Here is a 26,508-nt window from a genome sequence, read left to right on the forward strand (position 1 = left end):
ATAATAGCAAAAAATCAGAAATTAGAAATAAAATAAATGTACCAAATAAATTTAAAACAATTAATTTTGGTGCAATTTTATACTTACTATATTATTATCTTTATTTATTTTAAAAGTGAACAAATATAAAGAAATGAGGCAGGTAGTTATTGAACCAACGCATTTTCCGCATCCGTCCAAGGACACAAATGTCAAACATACTGCAGTTTTTGTATTTTTGCTTTTGCTATGCCTTTGCAGCAGGTGTGATAAAATGGTGATAAATACAGAGGGTAAAAATATCATGTAAATATCTTAAGTCTTAAGTTCCAGTTCCACTGTTGCTTGCATATTTACAGTGATAAAAGTTTCTAATTTTAAAGCATATTTTAATGTATAAGTAAAATGGCATCTGAATCTACTAACGGCAGAATTATACAAGAAAATTGTAATAATACAAAGAAACCAATCATTAATTTATTTCCCAAACAAGGAGATTGTTCATATGTTTCTTGTTATTGGTAAGTTTTTATCATTATAATTATTTTATTTTTTATATCCATAGTATATCTATATATCGAGATATAACTAATGTATATATTATATATATATTGTTATATAAAACTTAATATAATATGTAAGCTTCTTATTTAATTTTTAGTGAAGAAAATGTGTATAAACTCGTAGAAGAAGTAACCAAAGTACATCCGAATGAACTCAACAAATGTTTTGTTGTTTTTATATCGAATCAGAGCAGAACTGTCCCACTTTGGAGACAAAGAGCTGGAAAGAATGAAGATCATTTAGTTATTTGGGTTAGTTTAAAGGTTTAATATATTTTTGCTCTTCATTTCCAATACTTTGGGTTTTAGGATTATCATGTTTTATTTCTCTATCATCCCGAGCCAGATAAATGTTTAGTTTATGATTTAGACTCAGAATTACCATTTCCTACGTATGTTCATAAATATGTGACTGAAACTTTTAGAACTGATCATATTTTGAAGCCAGATTATTTTAGGTAGGTTCTAGAATTGTCAAAATTATAAAACCTTTAACTATAATTTACCTTATGTGTCACTCAATTTAATGAACTTTATTTTAGATATTTTAGGGTTATAGACGGGTCAGAATTTATAAAACACTTTGCCTCTGATAGACGTCATATGAAGAGACCAAACGGGACGTGGATCAAACCGCCTCCAAACTATCCAGCCATATGTACACCAGGTAAGCAAATATCTAATGCTTGAAAAAAGCATATCTAATATAACAATGAAAAACTTGATATTTGTTATGTTATCCTGTAGGGTCCATCCATAACCTTGAAGATTATATCCAAATGGATGGTGCCAAAGGACCAGGAGTAGTCTTAAATCTCACTCAGTTTGTCCAGAGGTTTTATAAACCAGCAACATAGATAAATTACTGGTAAATGTTGGAATTTGTCAATTTATTGTCCTGCATCAGTTGTAGGCTAGAGAAATTTTTCAGTTGAGATTGATTAATCTTCTGATTGCTTCAGTATTCAGTGATGGAAACACTTCTGCACTTTTACTATCTTTCCGAGCATTTTATCAGTGTTACATGTAATAATTGTGGAATAGTATTAAGGATAATATTCAATGTTAAGTGTAAAGTCTGCATCAAAGGGATTACTTTTATTTTAATTTGATTTTAATGCATTTTTCTTTAAAAATGATATGAAATAAAATCTTCCTTTAAAAAATAATCCACGGGTAACATTACTTATTTCAATTAATTTTAATCTATATTTAGTGTTATCTTTATCAGATATTTAATCAAATTTTTTCATCTATATATCACTAAAAGTAAGGAAATTTTGAAAAATATTTACAAGTATAATATATAAGATCTAATATGTACCGTTTGATCGAAAAAAAAAACGGCGTCCAATTGGCTGGAATATCGATGACATTCCCCATATAATTTTATATATAAAATGACAACGATCTTCATTTCATAGCCATCGCTGACGTCTTTTTTTTTATCATATTGTAGTATGTATCACCAAAGGTATTACATACAATTAATGGCCTATATACTTTTACAAAATAGCTTTATCGGTGAGCAAGAAACATATAAATATAAATATGCACAAATTTAAGCCAAAGTATAATCAAATCTTTATACAGGGTGGTCCGAACCGTATTCCGGAAACTTCGCCAGCATATTCTGCACATAAAAATAAGTAAAAAAGTTTGTATAAATTTTGCTTGGTTTTGGAGATACAGGGTGTAGCAGTTTCATTTTTATTTCGATTTTTTCCAAATAATTTCTGAACTAAATTCGGTATGTGGATGAAAATTAGTATCTAGGGGTTTTTTAACATGAGAAATTTGATTTCGACAATGACTAAAGAATATAAGGACATGTAACGCCCCTATACGGGCTGCAGCAGAATTTGTCACTTTTTTTTTGTTTTCGTGGCAAACAATGAGTCATCATGTGGTCACCAGCGACAATTTTAGCGATTTTTAATAGTTTGTATGTAGTAAACTTTGTATAAACTTTATTACAATGGTGATTAGTTGTTCAGCTTTCAAGTGTAAAAGCAGCAGCGATAAGAAAGAGCCAGGAGTTACGTTTCATAGGGAAATAAACAGTCCACTCCAACTTTTTACCGTTTTGTTATTGAATTCGATAATTATTCTTCAATTTCAATTAACATCTATATGTACTTGATATGTGCTATACGTCGGTACTAGTTTTGTACCTTTTGTTAACATTTTAATATGTTTTTTTCGTAATTAATTAGGATGATACCATAGACATAGTCAAAACAATTATCAAAAAATATAAATATTGCTTCAAACAGCTAGGTTAAGAAAAATATGTGCTACGGCACTGTTTGGTGTCATCTTCACAATTTGCTCTCAAGTGTTATTTGTCCTTGGATTCTTTGGTCATTGGATTTCGATGTCAATATGGCTCCTACTTGTAGGAGGCGCCACCTACATATTTTTTAACAGTTTTTTGAAGAGTGAGAACTTTTAGTCCGCCCCTGTATTATACTACTGTGTGAAAAAATATATATTTGCGCCTTTTTCAACGTAAAAATTGTCTCTTGGTGAAAATTGCTGCGAGCAACCGTTCTCGAGATATTTGGATTCTTAATAATCAATACATGTCATTTTTGACAATAAACATATTATAATAAACATACATATATAGGATATTTGACTGAAATGATAAAAATTTGGGATTTTTTATTTTTTTAAATTAATCATAAATTTTTCTTCGAAAAAATGATGATAAAACAGTTTCTGTTTGGTACTTTGGTACAAAAACATTTCAAATTTATGATTTCAGTCTAATAACTATTTAGTCAACATGTTTTATTTATTCCGAGAACTAATTTTTAACTCTATGTCGAGAATCGTTACTCGTAGCGCTTTTTTTCGAAAAAATATCGTAAATGTATATTTTTTTACTCAGTAGTTTTGTACAGGTACAGACGAAAAAGTATAACTCTTCAAACCAGTTAAAAAATATGTAGGTGGCGTCCTCTACAAGTATGAGTCGTAATGATATCATATCAAAAAACTTCCAGACGCCAATTTTCATCCAAATATTGACGTACCTAACTTCAGAAATTATTTGGAAAAAATCGAATTAAAAATGCAACTACTACACCCTGTATCTCCGAAACTAAGTATTTTAGAACATATATTTATAAGAACGTTTTTACTTATTTTCAGTTGCAGATGCTGTCGAAGTTTCCGGAATACAGTTCGGACCACCCTGTATATCTTTATCTTCACTAAAGTTATTTTTACTGCTTTAACTGTTTTATTTAAAGCAAACAGTATTTAAACGTAACAAAAGGATCAACTTAGTATGATTCCTGATGTGATAATAGATACATTTTATAATTAGTCTTTTATTTCTATATTTTTATGTCTGTTACTACTTTATTAAATTACACTTATATGGGGTGCTTCATTGTAGGTTAACCTAATTTAATGCACAAATATGAATATGAACAGAAAACTTTACTAAATAACATATATTTTGTCACTAACAATTTCAGATAAACGACTTCAAGGACGTTTATGTTCTCTGGAATCTGAATTTTCGTATTATTTTACACATAATTTGCTTTCAAAGTTTTATCACTATTCTGTGTGTATCTGGACACCCTGTATATGTATAAAAAACTTGATTCCTTGCTAATTTTTCATCTGCATATGATTAAATCAGCACTTTATTTGGAACTTCCTCTTCTAAGACTGCACTTGCCTTCCATTTTTATAAACTTTATTATATCAAAAATCTAGTGTATCATGTTTATTTCCTGATATACATATAATCTTAAATTTATAACATTAATAATTCTGTCTATGAAGTTGCATATTACCAAGTTTCATAAGTGAGCTTGTGACAATGAAAAACGGTTTATATGGAGACTTAAAACTGTTTGTCCTTGGAAACATAGGTAACAGAAAATCACATTCAAATTAAAGGTCTGTGTATGCTGAATACGCATGCCAAATTTGAACAATTTTGGACAAGCCGATTTTAAGCAGGCAATTTAAGAAAAATTGCATTATTTTTAAATTAAAACTGAACGGATAACAATGCAAAACCAGGCAAATGCCAACGTACCTTAAGTTGTTATCCTATAATTTTGTCAATGTCAAATTGTATTTTCTAAATGGAACCTCATTGGAACCAGTTTTAAATTACAAAAATACATTTCGGTGACACTAAGTGTAGGTACTGCATGATCGCAAAAAAAAAGCGTCCAGTTGACTTGGAAATGAACATTGATGACATTCCCCATATAATTTTCATATAAAAAATGACAGCGATCTTCATTTCATAGCCAACGCTGACGCCGTTTTTTTTTCGATCATACGGTATAGCATGGTATAACGCAGTAGTGTAAAAAATGTCTATACCTATGTGGCGGATTCATCTCTCCAAAAAATCCTATATGGGTATTTCGCCACTGCAAGAAAATCTACAAAATAAAATAGTTATTTTTTGTAAACACTTCTGCGTTAATCCCAAACGGAAACTACTTAGCAGTAGTATAGGCAGCACAACAATTTATATTTGACAATAATAAAATCATAGGTTGATAGCTCAAGATATTTTCACATTTGAATGGTTTTCCATTGTCTGGTTAATTTAAAAATAGATACAGTTTTTCCATTACTTAAAATCAGCTTGTCCAAAATTGATGAAATTTGGTATGTGTATTCAGCATAATCAGACCTTTAAAAAAACTATTTACGACTTAGCTGTAAAATTAATAGGGGAACCAATATTCGGACAGTTCAAAATTTGCATGGGATTTTCTGTTTCCAAGGACGATGCACCACTTGGTAGATGTTTTTAGTAATGGGTACCTACAGATGTTTATTTAATAATTTTAAAATATAGTTATGAAGTTAATTCAAAATATAAAGACAAATATAAATATCACGCAAATTATAATAAAGATTCTCAAATAACTGTTCTAAAGTAAAAATAAGGATTTTTTTTGACTAAGTTAGTAATCAACATATATAGGATGTATCTTTCTAACATATTAAAAAATATCCTGTCTTAACATACAATATGATAATAGGTAATATTCTTGATTTTATTTTAAACTTTGAGGCCTAATTATAATATGATAGAATTTGTATGTTGTGTAATTATATGAAATAAAATAAAGCACGTTTAATAATGTTAAATGCCATTTTTATTATTTTTTTTTAAAATACAGAAAAGGATACTTTTGTTGGGGGTTTCATTATACTTTTTACAAGTTCTGCATAATGAACACTGTTCTCTTTTGAAAGACATATTCTTGTATTCACCCTATGAAATAAACTGTCACCAAATGACGGGGTATAATAAGATTGTCCACCTTTAATACGAGTTGTAAAGTCGTTTGTAATTATTATCTAAAATGAACTTAGTATTTAAAAATAATAGTCATGTACCATACTACCTACAGCAAAATTAAACAAATTAGATAAAGACTGCAGGTCTGACAACAATGATTGTAATGAATTTGTCCTATCTTCTTGATTTAACTCTCTTAAAGGTGTAGCTATACTGTCTATCACTATCAGTTTTACCTATAATATATAACAAACTAGTAGTTAAGTAACAAAAATAATTATAATTACAACCTTTTTATCTAACAAAAAATTGGCAAAATATTTTATGCAAGCCTTTAATTCTGTAAAATTGTTACAGAAAATAACATAAATATGTTTCAAAATATAGTCAGCTGATAATTTTAAGCCTGGCACAACATCTTTAACTTGTTTAATAAACTTTTCACTCATTTCTTCAATACGATGTGGTGCCATATTATTATTTGTACTTATGTATATTGCCTCTCCTTCCAAACCACCTAAAGCTTTAGGTAACTGTACTGTTATGCATAACTGAAATCTTAAATGCATGTTCTCAAAAGAATTAAGGATATTATCACATTTATGTGATATGTGTTATCTGTGATAATTATGTATCCTCCATAAATTCTTTTGTAACTTACGATATTTGTGTTTTTCCAGATCCAGGTACACCGGCTAATTCTACTATTTTTCTGGGCATTATTTCGTCTTTTAATATCTGATCTAAATCTGTATTAAAAGTTAAAATGCATCCGTTTAAAATTTCTTCCTCCAATAATTCTAATGATGTTTTTGTTACAGGAGGCTTCTTCAATTCTATTTCTAACGAATTTAATAAAGTAGAATTCAATTCGTTGACATTAGTATATCCCATGTTGCGTAGTTTTAACATTTTTGATTTGGGTAAATCTAAACTTGGAATACTTTGTTTCATTTTTTATTTTTAACAGAGTTTTTAATAAGTTTGTTATAGTTTGTTCATTTATAATTTTTAAAAAAATTTAGGTTATGTTTCTAGTTCAAGCACAGCTTCAAGCAGTGCCTTCTATTAAAAGATCAGCCTCCGGGCGAGATTTATGACGTCACGCTAGTTAGATATAACGGATTAATAAATGTGTTGCAGAATACATGGAAAACATAATTATTCTTCAGATTTTTGGTTTGTATTTTAAAAATGATATAGTTTACATGAAATATACATAAAATACAGTTAATAACTACAACATATATACCTATTTATAGTAATAAATACTTTGGCAAATAAACTATGAACCATACAAATGCAGCAAATGTTTTACAATGTACAAATAATGTATAGGTACATAAGATAATGGGTAAAATGTAAATATATAGGTTTGAAAATCGATCTAATTTAACAAAAAACATTCAATATCGACTAATAGTGATGTATTATTATTTGCATTCACAAAATTTATATGTATATTTTGCAAGTATCAATGTTCGAAAAATTATATTTACAAATAATACAATATTATCTAAAAAAGGCGTCAGCGATGGCTATGAAATGAAAATCGCTGGCATTTTATAAGTAAAATTATTCTAAAATTTTTGATTTTCTTCGGATTTTTAGGTTCGGGAAAAACACTGATTTAAGTTTTCATTTGGGTTTTCATTATTTTTATTTGGTTTAAAAAAACGTTTCGGCTAACTATAGCCTTCATCAGTGTTGTGTCATATGAGAAAAATAGTGTCGAATATAATCCAAAAAATTACATATACAATATAATTCACACCTCATAATGTTTACTGCAATTAATAAACTAATATAAACTTATCAAAAGATGACCACATGTTTTTTAAAATTATTATTCTTAACACTAAAATTATCTATATTGACTATGGAGTACGCAGTAAACATTATGTGCGTGGTGTGAATATTTTATATGTAATTTTTTGGATTATATTCGACACTATTTTTTTCATATGACACAATACTGATGAAGGCTATAATGTTAGCCGAAACGTTTTTTTAAACCAAATAAAAATAATGAAAAACCAAATGAAAACTTAATCAGCGTTTTTCCCGAACCTAAATCCCAAGAAAATCAAAAAATTTAGAATATTTAGAAACAAGGTTCAAGAATATCAAATTTTCCAAGATTGTAAAATTCTAGTTAATTATTTTATGTGTACAGTTATTTAGGGAATGTCATCGATGTTCATTTCCAAGCCAACTAGAAGCCGATTTTTTTCGATGATACGGTATAATTCTTACGTAAAATGTAAATAACATTAGATCAATTAAAACAAAGAAATATGAATTTCTTAGTATTTTCAGTAACACCTTTATTCTTAAAACTTAATTTTGTATGATGCAAATATACCAATTTTATTGTTATTTTATTCATATTGTATTCAGCCATCACTTAAATATTTGATATTAATTTGGTATTATAAATATTCAACACTATTCAATAAAAATTACTGAACAAATATATGTTATGCTTGACATACATTATATATTATCAAACAAAAACACATTCTTCTTTTAAACTGTATCAGTCTTGTCTTTACAAAAATCTTTTTTAAAATTTGAACTAAAAATAATAATCTTTTTCATGATCTTTAATACACATATTCTTTATTTTTCCCTAGATCATAATACCTACTTACGTGTTTGAATCTATCGAAGCTGAACCAACAACACTTGGAGTGGAGATTCCACCAATATGAATAAAATAAACATAATTGTCCAGTTTTCATTAATACCATCATGGGAGAATATTACTTTTAAATTTATTAAAGATATTTTCAATAGAATTCTCTTGATTTATAACTCGTACCCACTTTTCTTGCTCTTCCGGACACTTTAGGCTGCCTAGTATAACTATCCTTTCCACCAGGAACACAACAAAGATGAGGCATAGCACCAAAAACACACTCCGCTTAAGCTTTATTGATGAATTGTTAGAGTCTTAAAAAACACACACAAAAATCACGATAAGTAAAAAATGTATGGGCACTTTTAGGTTAAATCGCTTACACAACGTGTAATCTTTCAATTTTTCTATTTTTTATGCGAAACCGAGAGTGACCATATATCTGGTAGTAGTTTATGTCACTTAAACACTAAAATAATTAGTTTTTTGCACTATAATAATATATAATACCAAAAATCAAAGAGTTAAAACCAAAAATCAACCGACAAAATATGAAACGGAATCTAACCCAATATCTAAGTATGTACAGCTGATGAAGTAAACAAAAGTCCTCCCCTAGGCTGATCTTTTAATAGAAGGCACTGCTTCAAGTTTTAAAACAATTTCTCAGGCAACCAGATATACCAATAAAATTGACAAAAATTTTATTAAATTACCAAAAAGGTACTATATTTTATACTTATTTTTATCCCGATAATTACAAAGATTAGGAAATACATTTTAATATTAAAGGTATATTATCTAATTTATAGATTATTATAATCTTTAATTGTGTTTTTATATTTCCTGCACACTGAAAAGTTCAAATAGGTATATGAAATGGGAATGGACTTTCCCCGTAATAAAATTAAAAATCTAATATTGCTCATTGTAATATGTATATTTATAAAAATAAGGCAAAAGATGTAAATTTATTATCAAGTAATAAATACAGTTTTACAATGTAACTAAAATTTTTACCTATATTACAATATATTACTTAAATATATTATTTAGGTATTCATAAATGCAGCACAAACCAAATTTAACTAAAAACAACTAAATAAAATAGTACTGTATAAAAACTTCAAACTATACAAACAAAATATAAATTTGCCTAAACTAAAGTCCGTTACATTAAAAGTGAGGTAATTTTTTCTTTTTATACAAACGATCAAAAATATATATCTTTAATAATCTTGTAATATCACAGAATGTATTAAAAAATAATCTCGATTTAGTTAACAGATAATCCAAGATGTTAAATTCAATCAAATTTCAACTGTGTTTACTATGATAATTTCCTACAAATGTCTTTTATATTATTAATTACAAATTCAATGAAGTGTGTACAAATAAAAATTATATTTTTACCTATTCAACTCGGTATTATTTAAAAAGCGTCAAAAGCCTTTTTCTCCAAATATATAAATTATATTTCAATACCTTTGGTCCTATTCATTTTTTATACCTGAAAGCATCTGACTTGCCAATCCAGATCAGAGATGTGTCTAAAATTAAATAAAAGTAATAAGAAACAAATAAATAAGTGCCTGCTTTTTGTGTAATATACAGAGCCTTAAGATATGGATAGGATGAATTGAAAAACTAACGAATAATTTTTTCAGGTTTATATTTTCAAAGCTAATCAAGCTGAACAATATTGATTTTTAAAAATTTCCTAGTTATATTTTTCTTTGTAAATATATACATAACAATCGGCTTATAAAAAAAATATTTTAGCTAACAATCATTTAAGCATTTCTTAATTTGCTTTATACAGTCGCACATTCTTAGTACAACAATGGAGCTCAAGTTGCTAGAAATATAAAATTATTACTTTGTCGGAAAATGATATTTTAGAATTCAGATTGCTTATTCTAAAAATTCTCTTACATTTCATGCACAGAATATTCAGGTATATTTCGGCAAATAGCTATTTCTGTAAATATGTATTGCTTTTAGAAAAAAGTTTAAATTATAAAAGTTCCCAGTTTTAACTGAGTGGTCATATTGTTATTTGCCTTTGCCTTTGAATATCAAGTCACTTTCATTCTTTTCCGCGTTTCGCAAAGCTCTAAAATCATACTTACTGGAGAGAGCCCTATTATGCGGTAAACGACTTTTTTGTTGATGTTTAGTCATGAACAATTTTGAATTTTAAAATTTTGATCATCTCACACACTGGTTAAAGGTCTATTTAATATTTAATATTTTATAACTCTTGATTTTATGATATATAACATGATTTTATCCATTTACAATTTTCCTTTTGTAAAATTTTCTTGATACGCCTGTGTTCTACAATGTCGATGTATGTTTTATTTGTAATTTTAATGACGTAAATTTTTTTGAATTGGTTTGTATTGTATGACATTTTTTTTATTATTTGTATATTTGTTTTTGTGCTTTTTTGTTTTGTAAATGCTTTGTCGATGAAGCTATTTTGGCTTTTTGTACAATAAAGCGTTGTTTATTATTATTTATTTATTAATTTTCTAAACGACAAAAAAAAGACCAGAACTGGGAAATTTTGACATAATTTGTATTTTATATCTGGTGCTTCACCTGAATAGAGTTTTGTTTTTTGGTTTAAGAAATTTGTCTAAATGATGTTAAATTCTATGATATATGCCTAGTAAAAATATAGAATACAGGGAAAGAATTCATCATATATTACCATAACCATTACGTAATAGTTATTTACAGTACAAGTGTGTTTATGAATATGATTACAACAACGAGTGTGAACGACTAGAACGACGAGGTCGTAGACCGAGTCTCTAATCACACGAGTGTTGTAATCATGTTTAAACGCACGTGTCATGTACAACGTTTTATCTACAACCGAAAAATAAGAAAATGCTGTTTTAATTTTCGTTTATTAGTCGCCCACCTTTAACTATGACATTTGTCACATTTTTTGGTAATTGTTGCATATACGGTTTTCGGCTATATTTGGATTATATAAGAAAATTTTTAGATATTCACATTCTATTGTCCTTATAAAGATTGCAAATATGCTGGGGGAGAAAAGAAATTGTGTTTCTTTAAGTATTTTTTCAACCAAACAAACTTACGGGACCGGGCAGCGAATAGGGGTGCTGGGCGGGGTAAAAACAATATTCTGATTAAAAATACTCATAACACAACCATTTTACAATCCTTTAATTAAGCTTTTAATGTAAAATTTCTTCAAAAAATCTATGAAGAACTGTTTTATTCAGAAATCATTGGCAGGTTACATTGAAGGATATGCTGACAGTAGTAAAGGCTTTGGTAAAGGTTGAATTTTGACAAAGATTGTGAATTGATGCATAGTTGCCAAATCAGCTAGTAAATCCGGAATTTCATGCATCCTTTTTTTCAAAGGGAAAAATGACGTCATAGGTTTTAAAATGTTTTTATTTATATTTTTACTTACTTTAGTTTAACATATTGGCTAAATCGCCACCAGCGGTATAGAGAATTTCTTAGTTATAGCTCTAGCAATGAAAACACACTGAGCGTTTTGGTTGGTTTGGTTTTGGTTAGTATTGTTTTGGTTGGGTTGGTTTAGATTGGGTTGGTCTTGTTTGGTTTGATTCTTTGTTTCTTTTTTTTGTATGTTAGAAAATGTTTTCTCTTATTTTACCAAAATTGCATTTTTCCTCAACTCAAGCTCTTTATGTTTGCCTTAACAGCATTAGAATAGACAGTTCATTTCATAGAATATTATTATTATTATATTTTTCAATGTTTGTTTTATTTAATTTAGTTTGATTTTTGCTACAGATATAAAAATTTTAAAGAAAATTCATTGGAACTGGCAACATTGCTTTCCCTTCTGTCGGTGTCATGTCAAATCAAGTGTTAAAATTCTCATAACGTCAAATATGTGTCAAATATTAAATTAAAATATTTTGAAATTCCGTGCATAATCTATATTTTCTCAATTTTTTTAAATGGAAAATTCGATTTTTCTATATTTGTATGTCATGTTTTACCAGTTTGTACGCTTTTACCCCGCCCAGCACCCCTATTCGCTCCCCGGTCCCGTAAGTTTGTTTGGTTGAAAAAATACTTAAAGAAACACAATTTTTCTTCTCCCCCAGCATATTTACAATCTCTAAGGTTAATAGAATATGAGTATATAATTTTTTTCCATATAATACAAAAATAGCCGAAAACCGTATAACTGTTACCCATTTTTTAATTATAATTGTGGGGAATTGTTACCTGCTTCAGACTATAACAAATGTTGTTTATCAAGTAGAGTTTTTTTCTGAAAAGTCAGTTTGCCCTGTCAAGTAATCGCGAGCACTTTTTGCCCAGAAATTGTCCAGAAATCATTTTAAAAATTACGACGAGCGATTCCGAAAGTCTCCCTTCAGATGTAGAAGTTGCCGCAGTACGTACCACGGAATCATTATTGCCGGGAAAGTTAATATATTTAGATGTTCGTAGTTGTTTTTCATTATTATAAAAACTAGTTGTGTTATAAATTCATAACACCACTAGTTGTGTTATGAATCTCATAACGTAATTGAAATACTAAAAAAATAGTGATGTAAAAACGTTATAACCAAACGGTTGTAGATAAAATTAGGAAAATGGCGTTTATCATGTTTTTTCCCTGGACCCTTCAATTGGTTAACAATTTTTTTAATCATTGATTTATGACCTCTAATCAATACAAGTTCTGGCACCAATGCATTATGTGACAATGGCTGGAAAGTACACGTATTTGAGGCGAGAAACTTTGTTCAAGCCATGAAATTTCGAGATTTTTTGAGATTCTTGTAATTCAAAACATTTTCAACCCTTAATGTAAAATAAGTATTCTTTTAAAATCAAACACCTAAATAAAGAGATAAAATTATCCTGTTTCAAAATTGCTATATCCCTTACGCTTCGTCCTAGGTGGGCGACAAAAGCGGGCAATGCGAGCGACACGATGTTATCAAAAAACGTTTTCTTACGAACAATGAATAATTTCTTATGAAATAGCGCTGTTATCTATGCTTATGAAAGTGTCCTGCATTACCGACGCAGGACGATTTCATAAGAAAACGTTGTTGGAAAAAACACGTGTCGTCGGTTGAATCGCCCGAATCGCGCGCTTTTGTCGCCCACGTAGGACGAAGCGTAAAACCACCAATGAAATTACCACCAATTATATAATATGCCTTATATTTAAAATCGAAAAAGAATCTTAAATATCTTAAATCAGAAAAAATATATATATTCAACAGAAGTATCACATATATGTGATTCTATTTCAAAAATGCAACTTATGTTAAAATTTGACAGTTCTAAAGTTTTTTTCGTTATTTGGAAAATTAAAATGTAGTAATTTAGATAAATATATAAAACTCACATAATTGCAATTTCTAAAAGCAATATTTATGGAGATCGAAACCTTATTGCAATTTTTAATGTTAATAATTTTATATTTATAAATTCTTGAGCGAAACTATTTGTGTAACATAACACACAGATTAAAGTGCTTCGTTTCAGTTTTTCCTATTTGTAATGTGAATGTGCAAATCTAAAAAATAATTAGGATATTACATGTCTAACCATTTCCGATATTTAAACTCCATTGATCACTACATTTAGTAATATTACAGTAATATCAATATAATATGTATACCTGAGCCTTAGTTCTATGTTAGGTAAAATTGTTATAAAATTATATGAACAAAATATAAATATGAAAAATATAAAATTCAGGATATTATTATGCAATGGGGTTTCACAATGGTATTATTATTTATTTTAATATATACTATCACCTATAAAAATGTTCAATATATTAAGCAGTCCATAAAATCGCATTTTCCTTCATATTTTGACCGACCAAAGCTATATAACAAAACATAAAGTAAGTTTAACTAGCTACAACTTAGTTCAGAATTTCATAGAGGTTTGCCAAGCAAAATAATACAAATGCGATCTCATGGTTTACCTAATTAAATTTAATTATGATTATACAGTATACATATGATAATTAATTATTGTAAATATAATATGTAAAACATCCATATATGTATCTTATCACCATTTTTAGCATTCTAATAGGTTTAGTATAATATAACACGCATAAAAATCATAAATTAAATCATATAATCATTGGTGTTTAGTGTAATGTAACATTAGTAAGTACACTGTATACAGGATTAATTATTGTAGATTAAAATATTCCTTTGGGTATAATTATATAAAATATATTTCTTGTGCGTGGCCTTGAAACTTATTTCATATTAAAAATACATTAAAACGTCCCAAATATTGTTATATTAATATTATCAATATAACTTTTAAGTTATAGCTTACTATTTGTTCTTCTTAATACATTTATATTGTAGTCTTTGTTTTTAAAACTAACAAGATTCAGAAAACTAAAAATACGAAAACACTACGTTTTATTGGAGTATTATTGCCACATTTCAAACTAATATTTACAGTAAATCACAATGTTAGAACAGGACATATTAGCTATTCTAATAAACAACATAATATATTGATTTATACACAGTTTTATACAATTTCAGTAATAAAATTGTAGGGACTGAAAATGTGGAATGTACAATCAATGAAACTACAAATGAAAATATAATTTATTCTTTATACATTAAAAATAAAATCCTTCACGCATTATTTACTTCAAAAGCTCAATAAGTTTACAAACTAAGTTCATACTCATGACTTTTGAGTAATCTTAATCGTAACACACAATGTTCACGTATATTTTAGCCAATCAATTTATTTTAGAAGCAGTCTAAATTACGAGTTTTATTCGAATCGTCCCATAATATAATTTTCGAAATAACAAATAGACCATCTGAACTGTAAAACATATACAGACAGGGTTGCTGATATGTATGGGAACGGTCGATTATTAGGTAAAATATACGAGGTACCGCAAAAAGTTAAATATAAAGTTATAGTGTTTTTAAATGTCTATTAGCGAGTAATAAATTTAAGTATACAGGGTCGGGCATAAAAGTCGTGGCACATCAAAGTTTATTTTTTTTTTAAATAGAGCCCCCTCTATATTATTGCATATTTCAATTCTACGCAAAAATCGAGATACACACAATGTACATCAAACCAACCGTTTCCGAGTTATTGACTTTTGAATATATCACATAAACAAAAAATTAATTAATTTCGATGTGTTCGGTTTCATTTAACGATGCCATTATGCGGAAACTGTGATACTTAATAATATTTGACATTAGTTTTCAAGTTAGCATTTATAGATGTATAAAATGAGATTATATGAAGTCTGGAAATTACGAAATTTTCGTTTAACATTTCATAATCAAAACTTCATTATTCGGAAATCGTTGAATTTAGGTACATTATGGGATTACGATTATTGCTTAAAATTGAAGGAAGAATTGAAATATGCAATAATATACAGGGGATTGCATTTTAAAAAAATTGATGTGCCACAACTTTATGGCCGACCCTGTATACTTAAATTTACTACTAGCTGCTAGACATTTAAGAACCCTATAACTTTTGTATTTAACTTTTTGCGGTACCTTGTATGTTTTACCTAATAATCGACCGTCCCCATACTTATTAGCGACCCTGTATAATAAGTTATAGTTTTAAACTGTACGCTTTATGTCTGATGCTTAAGTTAAATAAACAATTATTTTCTTGGATTTTTTTGCAGTTTTAGAGATATAAACAAAAAACAAAAACACCTTTTGGAACAATTCTATGGTGGCCATAGATGCAATTAACAGATAAAATGGGCCATAGGCGATAAAATTTGTCCTGGCAAAGGTTAGGCCATCAAATTCACAATATTTTAATAATTCGAAACAATTTTAATTACCTACATAAGTAAATACACATGTAAAAATATTGTGTTTCAAAATAGTTATATTTGATAAAACGATTATTTAAAAAAATAAATCTTGACCAAAAATTTGACAGTTCTGATAGTTTCTTCCTATTTCGAAAATTAGAATGCAGCGATTCAGAAAAAATAACTAAATTTAAAGAGCCTTTTTCTAAAACCAATATTTACGGAATAGCTATTGACTAAATATATATGAACAACCTGTACTTTCCTTATGGCACAAGACAAAGCTGCTTTCCATTTTGCATGCATTTATCATTATTTTAGTTATTTTTAACATAAATATTATTATATATTTATCAGAACAATTTTACTCTGAGTGGTAAATCATATTTGTAGTTATTGTTAACTTGCGATCGATGATTATGCGATCTCAAAAAATTAAATAGATATAAATATAAAAATTGACATAACTAAAATATTAGTTGGAGAACATATTATTCATTCTTATTGATCATCTAGATGTCTAAAAGGATAGCAGCTTACTGTAATATTACAGAATTACGGTTCGTAACTTTCATTGATAAAAATACTGTTTTCAGCAAATCAAAAAAGATAAGTTTTTTTCTGGAACAAAATGGAAGAAGTTTTAAAAATATGAAACAGTAAGATCTTTTTTGATTGCTTTTTATTATCACCTTGTTCCACAATAACTATATAAAACTGAAACTTCAAATGGAACAATTTATGATATACTGAAATATTAAAAGTTAAAAATCAAGTCATTGTGAAATTTATCATATTATTTTGGTTAATTTCAATAGGTACTAAATTTATATCGTTTAACAAAATTGATTTAACAATTTTTTGCTATTCTTGAACACCACAGATTATTTGGCAACATGAGTTAACCACGCTTACATTAACTCTATATCCGTGTTTAGTAAATGAAATGGTGAACAAAAATGGATCATGATATTCAATCAGTGTGCTATTACACCCTTTAGTCAGTCAGTTAATCACTGTTTCTCTGCCACCGTCAATCATAATCTTTCTCCACTCGATTCTTCAACTGTTCCTGATCAATTAGAATGTAAAACTTCAGTAAAAACTATCACATGACATGTGTCAAATGACGGTTGTCAGTGTACACAGGAAAAAAATGAAAAAAAATCTACCTACCATCAAATATCTACAGTTATTTATTCATGACTAGAATGACTAGAGGAGCTACATATTCATAAATGCAAACGGTTTAAGCCTGCTATATAAAACGTATAACAAACAAACAGTAAATGGAAGATTCTCGTCAATGTCGCAAAAATGGTTATTGAAACAATATCACAGAAGGAAGATTTGTTAATGTTTAAGCCTTTAAAAATGATAGTTAGAGCAAGAAACACGACACAAAATAATTGTTTATCACATAAAATTACCTTTCGATAACTCTAAAGGTTTATATGAAACACTTGGAAAAACCTTTTTATAAAATAGCTCCTTATAGTCGTATCGCAACTTGTCACAGTCTAATAAAAAAAGAAAACGTAAACGAAATATAAAAAAGAAAATATTTACTAAAATAAATAAAAAAGCATTGCATGAGTTAACTACCTAGAGAAAAAAACACAAAGATGAAAAAGAAATAAAGGAAGTTTAAAAATTTTATATAAAATCTGGTGAGGTATAAACATACGTTTCAAATATTTTATCAAAATTTTGAAACCGCATGTGCAATTTTTTGTATAAAAAAATGTTTTTGACAAAGCTATTGTTTGGCAGAAAAATTCACCTTATCATTAGACTAAACATTAAATATTAAGAATCTTCCTGATTATCTACACATCTTTATGTGTCATTACTCTGAGTCAATTGGTTAATTAAAACATGTCATATAATACATGTAATGTATAAATTCATGCAAAGATAATTATTAATCACAATATATCTAAACCACAGAATACCTTAGCTATACAAGCGACAGTAAGCATCAGTTCTTATGAAAAGTGTATCCCAAATATTTCACCTTGAACTTACATATTTTGATATTTAAACTAACTTGTATCCTAAAAAATATCTATAATTTCACTGAAGGAACTTTTTAATTAAAATGAGAATATTTATTTTTTTGCTAGATAAAGAAATTGATGCTATGATGCTAAATAAAGAAACTGAATTATTTTTTATGAAATTTAGTGAAATAAATTCAAATATATGAATTTAAAATAAAATTATGTTAAAAAGGGAAGAAATACCATTTATTTTCTCAACCTTTCAATTATTTTGGAATAAATTTTAATTTCTATATAAAATAAAGAAAATATAAATAAAAAGACCAAATAAAAGGAAACAAATGAATTTTAGCCATTAGAAAAAATAGCGTTTTAAGAGACCTTTACTTATTCAAAAACTGCTTTTTTGCTCGTCATAAATTGAGGTTTACAAGTAAAAACTAGTTTCTTACATAAAGGCGTTTTACACTTTATCCCTGACATTAACCAATAACTAATAAAATTTGGCAACCGGCGCGCGGCGTCATAAAAATCATAACCTCCAAAATATAACAAATAAACTCAAGGATACTATAGAGATAACGATTATTATGACGAACACAGCGTGGAATTAATTTCTATATTAGCAGTTCAAGGCAAGAAACTCTTATATAATTTTATTAGATAACGATTGTTCGATACCTATACCGTGGCTAACGTCATATTCAAGGCCTGACTGTTTTGACAGTTCCACCGAAGTGGTCGAGAATTAGTAGTCGTAAACAAACCTATTGTTTTCATTAGTTTCGCAACAAATCTGTGTTTTTTTCGCGTTTCTGTGCTAATAAAATTATACTAAATAATTTTGAGTGTACTATGAGTGAATAGTGAACTATCTAGATCCGATTCATAACATCGTACCCGCGAAAAAAACCATACTTTCGGTAAAAATTATAGTAACACCGGCGATGCCGGCTGTGTGTCCGGGCTACGAAAGAGTTGGGGAATTTATATAGAAACATAATTAATAGCGCTAGTGTTAATGTATAGTGTTAAACCAACGTCAGTGACGTGTATTTTTATGTAAAACAGTTTTCGTTTCTTTATTTTTACTTTGTGAAATAAAAAATTCCGCGACATTGTTCTGTGCCTGTGCCTTGTAGCAGCAATTTTAATAAGTCCTCAGGATCTGTCTACATTCTCTTTCCCAACAATATTAACTGTAACTAGGTCACGTCCAAAACCTACAGAACATGCTGTGCCTACAATTTTTCCAAATCAACCCTCTTATATGACTGCATGTTCCCATAAAGAAAAAACATCCCGATGAAAGAAAACAAGATTTGGAAATTCAGGATGAAATAAATTGAAAAGTATTATTATTATTATGAAATATATATTATTATTATGAAATGGCAATATATTTTAAAGAAATTAAATGAATTTGTATTTTATTTAGTATTTTATATAAAAAAAATGATATCTTTATCTTTTTATTTACGATTTATGGAGATGGTTACTTGATGAACATCGAACTACAAATTACTTAATGTTAATAGTTAATTCTACCTGATATCCACATTTTTTAAATATGTTAGGCAAATTTTTACAATTATTTTTAATTAAACTTTAAAATGTATTCTGCCCTTATCATATACAATACATTTTCTTAACTTGTCGATAAAGTATAGTTTTCAAATTTTTTAATATTTGGAAACTTTTTATCACAAGGTATATTATTACTAGTTGCTAAATACTCGCTAACGCAATTTTAGGATATGCTTTTTATTATCTGGATTTTATTCTGTTCATCTTATGCTGTAGTTTATTTCACATTAATATTCGTGTTTTAGATCTAAATTTTAATGCTATTCAATTACTTTAACGCGACAAAAAGTTAATGTTATTCTTTCATACCTTTGTGTATAATATTTTTCATATTTATATCTGGCAAAACTATCAATAAATACTATTATTTATGCAAAAACTATATGCAGTACTATATGGCACAATTCAAAAGCCCGACTATAGCGGTGACGTCACAAATCGATGTCTCTGGCCTGTATCTCATGTTGGTTATGCCTATACTTCCTCTACTGTCAGTTTTTCTACATCATCTAGGGGCCTAGTTGCATTTCGCGCTAAAAAAATTAGACAATGACAGTTATTTATTTAACGAGTCTTGCGTTCTAACGTTTTATTATTATTCAAAACTATTATTTTGTTATTTTTATGTGTTAATTTAGGGTAAATCTGATTGACTTGTAAAAGTAAGTTTTTAATTGATTATGTTTAATTACATTAAATACATATACCGTATGATCGAGAAAAAACGGCGTCCAGTTGGCTGGGAAATGAAGATTGCTGTCATTTTATATGTAAATTTATATGGGAAATGTCATCGATCGTCATTTCCCAGCCAACTGGACGCCGTTTTTTTTCGATCATACGGTATTTTTCTTTTCTATTATTCATAAAAATAGAATGCCAGGTCACCGCTGTGCCGATGTGGTATATTTGGGTGTAATAATAGCCGCGTTGTTACTAGAAAATCTAATTTAATTTCCAAAAGGAAAGGACTATGGGATTATACAGGGTGAGTCTTAAATAAGTGCAAATATTTTCAGGGGTGGTATATTTCGACCCCAGGAATACGTCTATGAGGTTTTTTTCGCAAAAAAGAGACGTTGAAAATGGTGCATTTTCTTTTAAATTTCCCTGTATATTTTTTGAAAACTTTTTAGAACTGCCTGTTCACCGCAAATTTTCCTACGGTATAATTTCTTAATCTCTGATATTACCATAGTTACGGCTTTACTCCATGGTTACGGCACTAAAAGGGATGCAAATACAGAAAAAATCCGGTGGCTCTCAAAACTTTTTCAAAAATTTTTCTTTTAAATTTCCAAACTTAAATAACTCGGTTATTTTGGACTAAATATTTTGGGAAAATATCTAAAGAAAAAAAATCTACCAGCCCTGAAAATATTTTACTTATTTAAGACTCACCCTGTACAATATAAAGCTTAAATAGGGCATTCCTATTGTATCTCTATTGCTTACCGCCATGGCGGTCATGGGTGTATCAATTATTGTTTGGAAATGTTATTAAACCGTCACCAATATTTCAACCCAGCAGGGTATATAGTATATAGTCTTTGAAATAAACTTGCTTATAATTTGGTTCGCTAAAAACTCGCCTGTGTCGCTTCTGTATGGTTAATTTATTCTGCGATATGACTAAAGCTCTAGAATCGATTACTATTTTAATCAATTTTACAAAATAATTGTCAATCGAAATTACAAACTTTAATACAATTTTAGTTTTTTTCTTGGTATATACTTTATCGATAATTATTTTGTAACAGGTAAGCAGGTACAAAAGTATAAAAATAAAGCTATACTTTAACTAAATAAATATAATAAAAACCTAAGGCTCTGTTAAAAAGACACAAAAATGCGGTTATGTCAAAAAGCATGCACATAGAAGTAGTAAGGGCGACAGTACAACTGTGTACACGGACTCAACATATCTGTGTAATGTCAAAAATGCTTAACTACACGCAAGAACGAAAATAAATAAAACATTTAGCAATAAAAAATGTGAATCGATAACGTTCTGCTGCTAAGATTTTGTTGAGACCATCCCTCTGTGTAATAACAACTGATTTAACAAAACCAATCGGTGAACAATGTGCCAATGAAAACTTTTGTTATTACACCGTTAATTAAACCATATTAAACTAGCAACTATTATATTTATAAAATGATACTAAATGGTTGTAATGTTTGCTCTACTACGACGATTATGGTTTAAGTAACAGCTAAAATGTTTACAATCTGTTTTTTTAGCGTTTTGGACTTACCATTTCTGACGTCAGACAATTGATAGCATGTTCGACGGTTTTCTTGTGTTGTTTACTTGTTGAAGTGGCAGAACTCTGCTTCAAAGGTGTCGTTGGACAACCTAAAATACATGGGGGATAAAATATTGTCATTTCCAGCAAAAAATTATTTGTCTAACGTAATAATAAAATTACAACATATGTCAAAGAGACAACTACGTTATTTAGTATTAATATATCTCTTAAAAGGCTACAGCACTTAGAAAAGTGTTTATACCCTGTCCAGCAAAAGAATATACGATAGTTATCTATCATTTTAATTCATTCAGAAATATATAGGTTAAAATTGTGCAATCAAACAGAGTCAAGTTGGAATTGTGCATTATAGTGCAGTTCGTATATACAGGGTGGCGCACCTCATTCGCCTCGGTTGATTATACGAAAACGGAAAGATGTAGAAACAAAATATTTTATGGATACATGTGGGAAGGCAATGTGCATAATTTAAAATTATTTTGAAATGTACAGGGTGTGTCAGAACTAAGATACATACCAAAGTTATGTTTTTTCTTATGGAACACCCGGTATTTTATTTCATTTTTGGTTTCTTGGACATAAAATAAGGCATTTATTATAAGGGTTTAATATGTTTAAAATCTTTGCTTTTTGAGATATTTAAAAATATTTAAATATGCATACTATAATAAAAAAGTTTGTCAACACTTCGTAGATTACTTTTCAGAATTCATTCTTGTGCTGACTTTCAAGCCAGAGAAATAAACTTTACTAAAAAACTTGATTGCTTCATTAAATGTATACAGGGGTATCAAAAAAATTCTGGTCTATTTTAAATATTAATTTTACATAAAAACTTCGTTATTTCAAATACAACACCCTGTATTTTTCTAAATAAGTCAGAGCAGATTTAAATGCTCTTTCAAACTATATTAGGGTTTCCTATACCTATTTGGCTCAGATTTTGAATAAAAAGCGATTTTTCAATAAAATTGTAATCAAGATGGCTGGTGTTGCCATGGCAATTTTCTAGTGACAGTAGCTATTTTCAAAATCGACATTAGTTTATGGACTTTATTTAAATTTATAACAGGTTATTTTTATTTAATTTATCTACAATAAGGTTAATAAGTAAGTATTTATTATTTTATCAAGAAAAATGAAGCAGTATCTGCGGGCCGAAGGAATGGATAGGTTACTAGTGATTTTATTTTGTAAGGACAATTGCTTGTTAGCCTGAAGGGTTTATGCTCAAAGACATCCAAATAGGAACTTTCTTGACAAGCGTTCCTTTGAAAAACAACTTTTCTTATTTCGCAGAGCTGATAATGTGGTATATAAAAAACCTATCAGGCAGAAACTTGTCGTTGGAAGTGAAGAAAATGAATTTGCCTTAATTGGTTCTTTTATAGAAAATCCAATATTTCTACAAGTCATTGTAATATAAATCAAAAAGAACTACTTCTTTATTTTTCTTCATAAAATAATAAATACTTACTTATTAAACTATTGTAGGTAAAGTAAATAAAAGTAAACTGTTAATATAAATTTAAATAAAGTCCATAAACTAATGTCGATTTTGAAAATAGCTACTAACTGTCACTAGCAAATTGCCATGGCGACAGCAGCCATCTTGATTGCCATTTTATTGAAAAATTGCTTTTTATTCAAAATCTGAGCTAGATAGTATAGGAAACCCTAATACAGTTTGAGAGAGCATTTAAATCTGCTTCGATTTATTTAAAAAAATACAGTATGTTGTATTTGAAATTACGAAGTTTTTATGTAAAATAAATATTTAAAATAGAGCAGTAATTTTTGATACCCCTGTATACATTTAACGAAGCAATATTTTTTTTAGTAAAGTTTATTTCCCTGGTTTCAAAGTCAGCACTAGAATTATCTCTGAAAAGTAATGTACAGGGTGTTGACAAACTTTTTTTTATAGCATGCATATTTAAATCTCTTTAAATATCTCAAAAACTAAAGCATTTAAACATATTAAATCCTTATAATAAATGCCTTATTATATGCCGAAGAATCCAAAAATACAATAAAATACCGGGTGTTCCATAAGAAAAAATATAACTTTGGTATGGATCTTAGTTCTGACACACCCTGTACATTTGAAAATAATTTTAAATTATGCACATTGCCTGAAAGGTGTAGAAACATAATTTTTTGTGGGTATATGTAGAGATATACCCACAAAAAATTATGTTCCTACATCTTTCCGTTTTCGTATAATCAACCGAGGCGAATGAGGTGCCCCACCCTGTATATAAAAAGTGCCAGCAAAGACAACAATTAAGAATTATAAGAGCAGGAAAGAATGAAAAAGATATATTACTATGCTATTTCTGAAGGCACGTGTTGCCACTCTGTCTCAACTAACTTCACGTTATTTGTAACTAGCTATATTAGCACTACCTTGGCCATTTATTGAACCATTATTGTGCGCATTTAGGTGGCTACTTTTGCAAACAAAGTCCCATATGAGATGTTTCCCCTTACTTCTACACTCTATATGCTGGACTTAGAAAACTTGGTAATATATTACCTTCCACAGACAACTTCCACAAAATCTACATATTATATAAAATGCTAATGTTTATCTGTGTCGTCTCTACTGAAGTAACGACTTGGTCTAGAAAATTGATTTTTTTACTAAAAGATAGCTAATTGGCTCTTCTAAAAACTGTCGTCGCCGAATTTTTTGCTTTTCATTTAATTAAAAAAATAAAAATAAAAAGTATTTTTTTCCTGATGTCGTGGCGGATGCGCCAGGCTTCAACTAGTTACAAAATAAATAGCTTACTGTTAGATTAAAATAACAGACGATAATTGACAGTGTCATATATTGTTTTATTGGACAGACTATAAAAACCTGAGTATTGAGAGTGAATTCTAATTTAATAATTGTAATAATTGAACCAAAATAAGGCTTTGTAGGAACCGTGCTGGGGGTTCATTCCACACTTTTTATTACTATTTAAGAGAAATGTATTAATGAACATATTTTAATTAAACGTATAAGGGTCTTCCATTAAGCCTACCACTAGCAGTTATAATAATATACAAAGTTAACTCTAAACCTATATGTATATGGTAAAAAGCAGCAAAAGCACCATTCATACAAAAAAAATCACATTTGTAAATTGTTACTAAAATATATTTTGATAGGTTAAAAACATACCTGTTGATAATTAACTTCATTGATTTCTTGGGAATATTTTGCATAAAATTAGTAAAAGCTTTATAATATGTATTAATACTGTGTGATTAAAAATAATCAGGACCAAGCTGGCTTCTGATATTGATAGTTTTCAAATATATAATTTCCAACAAGAATTATTTATCTGGCATTTTCTAAACTCTAGTTTACTATAACACTTTTTAATGATACTGCATATTTTCAATTAGCAACCGGAACATAGATCTAACATAGCTTAGACCAAGGTCAGACAAAGCTACTTTTAAATAATATCTATAACTTTGTGGTGTGTTCATTTCTTGAAAAGACTTCTGTTTTTAGAAAAAAAATCTACAATATAAAAGTTATTTTTGGTGAACACTACTGCGTTGATCCAACGGAGGCCAATTTGTCAGTGATATTTTACTAATAAAACAAATTTGGCCTAATCAAAAAAACAATTTAAAAATTAAATTTTAATTTAGTGTTTTTACTTGTATACTCAGTATCTACTAAAAAAACTGTTCTCGAATTGTATTTAGATACTTTATATAGATTTTTTCTTTGTTTTTCTTTGCTTCTGACAACGGGAGGAGATATACATCCTGAATTTTTATCGGTTAGGCAAATTCGTTTTATTAATGAAATACCACTGCCAAAAAATACAAAATCGATGGATCAAGGCAGTGGTGTTTACATTTTTTTTTTATTTTGTAGATTTCCCTCTAGTGGCAAAAACCTAGAAGCATTTTCAAGAAGGTTAATTTTACTGCGCTGTACTCCGCTGTAGTATGAAAAATTACACAACTTTAGTGAATCCTCATCTGAACACGTCTGCACCCTCAAAAGTAGCAGGCATAGGCATAGGTGTATAGTGAAGTATTTACTGCAACCAAAACCAAAGTGCGAATATAATTTTTCGAAGTTGCGGACGCTATAAAAAGTATTAGTTTTGGTTGAAACTAGCAACAGCGGCGTTGCATTTATCAAAAGGTAAATAAAAAACATATTACAATTATTGCTGAGGTATGTGATAACTACTTATTACTTCCTGTAAAACAATTCATCACCTTAAGAGACCCCTTAAGAAACAGAAAATGTTTAAAATAAATAGCACGCAGTTTATTTCCTATTGCATGATG

General features: G+C 28.6%; 3 protein-coding genes across 14 annotated transcripts in view; 1 reads left to right on the forward strand and 2 right to left on the reverse strand.

Annotated features, from left to right (window-relative positions):
- Positions 1–217: 217 nt before the first annotated feature.
- Positions 218–1,711, forward strand: LOC115890266 (protein N-terminal glutamine amidohydrolase). Its single transcript, XM_030910449.1, has 5 exons — positions 218–500; positions 641–794; positions 852–1,000; positions 1,085–1,209; positions 1,290–1,711. The coding sequence occupies exons 1-5, from the start codon at positions 385–387 to the stop codon at positions 1,397–1,399; spliced, it is 654 nt and encodes a 217-aa protein (XP_030766309.1). The 5' UTR covers positions 218–384; the 3' UTR covers positions 1,400–1,711.
- Positions 1,712–5,682: 3,971 nt separating this feature from the next.
- On the reverse strand, positions 5,683–6,894 carry LOC115890327 (DNA repair protein RAD51 homolog 3). Its single transcript, XM_030910516.1, has 4 exons — positions 6,503–6,894; positions 6,132–6,399; positions 5,952–6,077; positions 5,683–5,900 (listed from the first exon to the last, which is right to left on the reverse strand). Exons 1-4 carry the CDS (start codon positions 6,793–6,795, stop codon positions 5,709–5,711), a joined length of 879 nt encoding a protein of 292 aa, XP_030766376.1. The 5' UTR covers positions 6,796–6,894; the 3' UTR covers positions 5,683–5,708.
- Positions 6,895–9,461: 2,567 nt separating this feature from the next.
- LOC115890325 (phosphatidylinositol 4-phosphate 5-kinase type-1 alpha) overlaps positions 9,462–26,508 on the reverse strand; it is a 62,236-nt gene continuing 45,189 nt past the window's right edge. For 2 of the 12 annotated variants that reach the window (XM_030910514.1, XM_030910513.1), the window contains exons 14-16: positions 22,180–22,280; positions 17,762–17,851; positions 16,063–17,403 (exon numbers count right to left, since the gene is read on the reverse strand). In XM_030910514.1, coding sequence (XP_030766374.1) covers positions 17,774–17,851; positions 22,180–22,280 — 179 coding nt within the window. In that variant the 3' untranslated portion in view covers positions 16,063–17,403; positions 17,762–17,773. Of the gene's footprint in view, positions 10,033–16,051; positions 17,404–17,761; positions 17,852–20,034; positions 20,455–22,179; positions 22,281–26,508 lie in introns of those variants that run through there. The other 10 variants (XM_030910511.1, XM_030910508.1, XM_030910515.1 and 7 more) reach the window with 9 other exon arrangements.

Source organism: Sitophilus oryzae, unplaced genomic scaffold, assembly GCF_002938485.1.
Source record: "Sitophilus oryzae breed Bouriz unplaced genomic scaffold, Soryzae_2.0 scaffold_860_pilon_pilon, whole genome shotgun sequence".
NCBI lineage: Eukaryota > Metazoa > Arthropoda > Insecta > Coleoptera > Curculionidae > Sitophilus > Sitophilus oryzae.